Here is a 6,173-nt window from a genome sequence, read left to right as displayed (position 1 = left end):
AGCACTGAATTCTCAGCTAAAATCTTCCTGCTTTACATTTTGGAATGAAAAATGTCTTGTCTTAAAAAGTCAGTAAAAAGGAGGAAGTATTTCATCAGGGTTTTCCTCAGACCCCCCCTTTTTTTTCTCACTTGGAATTTGGTTTTCCCATTTTTTTATTTTTTTATTTTGTTTCCACCTCCCCTTTCCAGACCTTCACATATTTAACCTCACTCTTTCCTTCTGTTATTTTGCCCTTTACTCTCCCTGTCCCTTAGATTCTCTGTCCTCTTCTTAATCTTTGGTCTGTACACATGTGAGACTTTAATTTTAGCCCAAGCTGGACTGCCAAATATTTCTAGTCCATCATAATAGCTTAGTCAGTTGATGCCAGAAGTGTCTTTGCGACAAGTGTGATACGATTAGATGGCACACTGCCACTTCTAAGATTCAGGATCATTAGGACTCAACATCTCTGAATAGTCTTCAGATGGGACGGGAATCTAATAATTGGCGAGGAAGCCAGTTTCCAGCTGACCTACTTATATTCCTTCTCTTCGAATGCAAAGATCTGAATTTCTATAACCTTATCCTTTATATCTTAGTCATATTTATGGCCTCATAACTATGCACTGTCTGCCCTGCTTCTGAACAGATAAAAGATAACTCATACCTGATTGACTCAGCATGACCTGCCAGAATGCAGTGTTCAAAGGGCAAATGGTAATGCATGTAGCTCAAGTGAGCTCTTCAAGTTTGAGTGGACTGGCAGCAGTATGGGGAAAGAATCTTTGCTTTTGTCACCTACAGATGATGAAAGGATAGCTTGGATCATTTCTCTTTTTCCTGTTTCTAAAATCTTGATGTTGGTTTCCCTGGATGTTTTGCTGCCTCTATTCAAAAGACTCCCTCTGCTCAAATTTGCTGTGCATAAATTTGAGCAAAGATTGGCTTGGCATAGAGGCTCAATTAACAATTCCAAGGCTATTGGATGAGATTTCTCTCTGCAAATTCAATTTTGTGCTCTCTCTCTCTCTTTCAGAGTATGTCCTAAGACTGGCTCAGGAACTGCTGTATGAGAATATACATTTGAATGGAGATTATAATCTCCGTTCATTCCATGTATACAACTATTCTCTTCATATCAGAGAGTGAATTAAACAATGGTGCTGAAATTTTAAGAAGGTATGGTGGATGAACTCGATAAAATTCTGACAGCCTTCACACGTCCCCTGTACAAGAAAAACACTTTGTGCGCAAGAACCAAGCTATTGGTTAGGGAGCCCTGGTGGCACAGTTGTTAAATGCCTGTACTGCAGCCACTCACAGCCACAAGGTTGTGAGTTCATTCTCAGGGGCTCCAGAGTGCACTCAAAACAAAACAAACAAGCTTCATTTATATACTGCTTCATACCACCTAAGCAGTGTCTAAGCAGTTTACAACTGTAAGCTAATTTACCCCCAACAATCTGGGTACTCATTTTAGCGACCTTGGAACTCGCAACCTTATGATTTTGAGTGAGTGGTTGCAGTACAGGCATTTAACCACTGCACCACCAGGGCTCCTTGCATCACTCAGCCTTGCATCCTTCCATAGATCACTAAAATGAGTACCCAGCTTGTTGGGGGGCTAGTAGCTTACACATTGTAAACCGCTTAGGGAGTGCTTAGTTCGCTGATAAGTGATATAGAAATGTACTTGCCATTGCTATATTGGAAAACTGCTCATTTTGTTTCAGAGATCAGTTTTGAATTATTTTTTAAATCCTTCCAGCACTGTCCTGGTTGTCCCATCATGTGTTCATCAAACTCTCTTCCTGGGGAGGCTAGGTTGGCTTTCTTCTTGCTGGCCTTTCAACATCAGGCAAAGACTTTTCAGTTCCAGTGGGTGTGTGGGAACTGACTGCTTTATATGATGAATTTTTCTGTTTCAGTAGTTCTAAATCTATGTTTTTAATGTTTTATATGGTTTTAATTCTATGAACCATTTAATATTCTAATCTTAGCTAGAAGGCAATGGCAAACCGCTGAACATATCTTGGCAAGAAAATCCCATGATAGGTTCACCTTAGGGTCACTATAAGATGGAAATGACTTTGAAGCTTATAACTGCAAATAATAATTATGGCTGGGGTGAGACATCTTGAGGCAGACACTGGGCAATCCATATCCGTGGAGCTAGTCAGGGATATATATGGTTTTAGTTGTATTTCTTTTATTCTGTAAGCCATCCTGAGTCCCATTCTTAAGGAAAAGGCAGGATATGAATAAAGGGATTGACTGTCTGAATGAAGGTGCTGGGTAGGCTTCAGAGTCTTCCATGTCTGTCTTGTAGAGAACGTGAACCGTTTGCAAGACGTGTAGAGAACGTGAACTGTTTGCAAGACTTCATCCTGGATAGAGGGTTTTTTCCCCTTGTGACTGATCAAGATTCTTCACTGTCATAGGGTCATAGACCAGAATGCAAGTAAGTGGCTGTGTAACAGGTCTCTGCTGTCTCCTGAGCTCTCAATACCCCCAACTCACTATCCTCAGTTCCCAATTAGATTTATGTTCTTATCCTTTTAATACATCTATAGGGCATAATTAGTTTGAGGTGGGAGGAGGCTTCCCCCCCATCAAGAGCCACGTTCCAGATCTTTCAAAAAGGAGTTTTAAGGATTACAATTCCCAAGATCTTTGACCATGCTGCCTGGAGGCTTCTGTGAGTTGTAATCCTTGCTCCACTATTTTCTCTTTCATGTTCTTTTACTGGGGGAATGAAGCCAGGAGTCAGCAGGACGAAAATAAAAAACGAGCAGGGTCACCTCCACAGACATCCTTCTCATAGCCTCAAACTTTCCGGATTTGTCAGGAACAGTTCCAATTAATCCTCTATCATTCTGCTTTTTCAGCTGCTTTGAAAATGTCCCGGTTTCTCTCTCGTCCTCCTCCTCTCCCCCTTTGTCCTCAGCTTATGTCAATTGCTGCAGTCTGAGTTTAAAGGGCAAAAGTAGTTTGCACTCAATTAACTCCTTTTAATTAATTAATTCCCTTCTCCTTTTGTGTCATGTCTCTTTAGATTGTAAGCCTGAGGGCAGGGAAATGTCTAATTAACAATTTGTAAGCTGCTCTGAGAGCCTTTTGGCTGGGAAGAGCGGGGGTATAAATACACTAAGGCCTGTTACAGACTGCCAAAATAAAGCTGCTTCGGGTCTCTTTGGAGGTATGCTGTTTAAATGATGCATGCATCCTAAGAATCCGGAAGCTGCACCAAAGCTGCACTCCAGTGCTTAGGAATGGAGTGTGGCTTTGGCGCGACCTCCGGACTCTTTGGACCCATGCATCATTTAAATAGCATACCTCCAAAGAGACCCGAAGCAGCTTTATTTTGGCAGTCTGTAACAGGCCAAAATAAATAAAACTCAGCAAGGGTGAGGAGGGGCAGAATCTTGCTTGTAGACTCAGGCAAAAGCAAGCTGCAGATTTCCCTAGCTTGTGTGTTCCTCTTTATGAATAACATACACTATATTTAAGACACTGATGTGACTGCCACACATGTCCCGTTTTTCATCTATGAAATGTGGTATGGTCTGCCTTCTAACATCCCTTTCAATCTTGCTACCAGGCAAGGAAAACATAAGTCTTCCTAGAGTTTTTAACAGATTGCTTGCAATAATGCTGGAGGCTGCATAAAATCAGGTTGAGTCCTATATTCTAATCTTCATAACAGTTTTACCTAGGGAAAAAAAATCTGTATTTGCAGCAACAGTCATTACAGTTCAGAATACAATTTCAAGATTTGCAGTGCTGCACTGTAACTTGTGCTCAGGTCAATGTAAAAAGAAGAAAGTAGCTGAATGTTTTCCCTGTCTTAAACCTTTTTTAAAAAAATTAAAAAATTACTAATATGAAATGGGCAGTACCTGTAGAGAAGGGGGGAAATGGATGTTTATTTCCGCTTCTGCTTTCAGAGTCGGCTGTTGTCTTTCTTCTATAACATCATCCTGCATGCAAAAAGGGCATTAGTTCATTGCTAGAAACATGCAAAAGGTTTGGGGTTCAAACCTTGGGGAAGACTTTTGTCTCATACACTGCTGCTAGTCTACATAAACAACACTGAGTTGGATAAGTGAACAGCGGATTCTAATAATTGATGTTAGCAAATAATTTCTTTATAACCACTAGGTGGCAACAAGCATGAAGGATATCCATATTCTCAAATCTGCAAAACTCACTTCTCATATGTAAAAGACCACTAAAATCCTCTCTAATGTGAATGTTGGTGAATGACACAATCATGCACTCTTGTCCCCGCACCAGTGTGGTCAAAGATCAACATTATCAAATAGTTTTCAAAGAAGTAGCCATGTTAGTCTCTTTTGCTGCATAAAAAAAGAAGGGGAAGAGGAAAAAAGAAGGAATGTTGCAGCACATTTCAGACTAACTGGTTTTATTTTAAGCATGAGTTTTCATAGCTAGAAACCCACTCCTGATGCAGCACAGAGTGATCTAATAATGAAAATGAGACTATTAGACCCATGGGGAAGTTAAGGAAAAATTGGCAGGCCAAGGTTTGTTGTTGTTGTTAAAGAAATCCATGTTTTGGCAAGCACCCTGAAGAGCAGACCCTGATACTCATCAGTCAAAGCATGGGGCTTTGTGGTGGTGTCCATTGGCACTGAGCAATAAACATGGAAATTGATATTTTTCCCAAGAACGTGAGCTCAGCCCATTCCTAGCTGATCTCTAATGGTTGTCAAGTGCCTCCCACAGGTTACAGATTTAGCTACTATTATGTAATTGCTATATTTCATTCACAGTATTTTCATGGAATGAGAGGCCAGACACTGTGATTCACAGTGCCAGCCCCACAGCGCAGCACCGACGCACACTCTAAAAAGGAGCTGCCTAGAGTGGCTTTTTTTTCAGGAGTGCCATAATGATGCTCAAGCACATTGATGTCACTGCTTCCAGCGAGCGCCATTAGGGTGCGTGGATGCCCATGTGTCATTATTGCATGCCCCATGTAGAAGGAGCACTGGCAAGATGGTGCACGGACTCCACTAGAAGGGCTAGGCGCGTATAGACACTCAGCCCTCTGGAGCCCTAAAATTGGCCCCAGGACGGCACTTTTGGCAGTCTGTATCGGGTCATACAAAGCAAGATGGGAAAGAAGGAACAGTTATGTGATGCCTTTGGACTGGTACTACTGGGAGCTATTTGTCAGGAAGCACATGTTTGTATTGATACTCAATATTTAGAGAGTTTTTTTTATAATGTACTGCCAATGAAAATACTTGGACTATTTCAAAACAGATATTTTTTACTAGTTTTAATTGCATATCTTAAATTGCTTTTAATATTGTTGGCAATTTAATTTAATTTTAATGCTAACCTTTCATATGTTCCATCTAGATTGTATTTTTTCCTAATGCATAAGCCACCTCAAATCATTTTTATGGGGACAGATGAGACATTGATAACAACAACAACAACAACAACAACAATAATAATAATAATAATAATACAGGATGAGAAGGCTATGGACAACTTCTGAAATTCTTCCTCTAGTCAGCCATTGAACAGATCGGAGCCTTGTCCCTTATGGCAACCACAGATAAAGACACCCTGCAAACATCAACATTTATGGTAAAATGATACTTACCACTTTGTAAGGTGGTCCAGTTACATATGCTATTTGGGGTCCAGTCTGCTTACCTCACGATCCCCTCTAATTCCAAAAAGCTCTAGTTTCAGTTTGAGCATTGTGTGTACTGCACATCGCACAGGCCCTCCTAATCCTTATCACACAACCAAGTATGACAGGGCCTGAGCAACTATTGAAGTGAAGCAACTGGGCCCTGAAGTGGATTTGGTTCTACACAATAGAAGCAGCTCAAATGAAGAAGGCCTGTGTGGATCTCCCTGGCTTTTCTATATCCCTATGAGACCTTTAGCCTGTGCGAGTCTAGTTCCCACTGAAATGCATCATACACATTCTAGAGTAGAGAGAGAAGAGCTCTCCATATCTGCTGCTAATTTCTGCTTAAGGCAAATATAGATAGCAATTTTAATACAGACTTCTGAACTAGAGAAGCACACTCATCTACACACCCCACACTGCACACTGTTGAAACCTTGTTCTTCTTTCCTTTTCCTGTCATATGCATTTGCTTGGCCCAGGCCATGTATGGAAGCCTTTGAAAGACACA

The 6,173-nt window shown here is 40.9% G+C and overlaps 1 protein-coding gene across 1 annotated transcript in view; it reads left to right on the top strand.

The window, feature by feature from the left end:
* The first annotated feature begins 2,374 nt into the window (after positions 1-2,374).
* Positions 2,375-6,173, top strand: part of PARVG (parvin gamma) — a 45,707-nt gene continuing 41,908 nt past the window's right edge. The window contains exon 1 of the mRNA XM_089526921.1: positions 2,375-2,446. Within this exon, the coding sequence (XP_089383047.1) occupies positions 2,441-2,446 (6 nt within the window). The 5' untranslated portion in view covers positions 2,375-2,440. The remainder of the gene's footprint in view (positions 2,447-6,173) is intronic.

Source organism: Sceloporus occidentalis, unplaced genomic scaffold, assembly GCF_023333645.1.
Source record: "Sceloporus occidentalis isolate IW3139 unplaced genomic scaffold, rSceOcc1.0.p SCAF_5, whole genome shotgun sequence".
Taxonomy (NCBI): Eukaryota; Metazoa; Chordata; class Lepidosauria; order Squamata; family Phrynosomatidae; genus Sceloporus; species Sceloporus occidentalis.
Note: the sequence above shows the minus strand (reverse complement) of the source record. Positions and strands in the feature narration are given on the sequence as shown.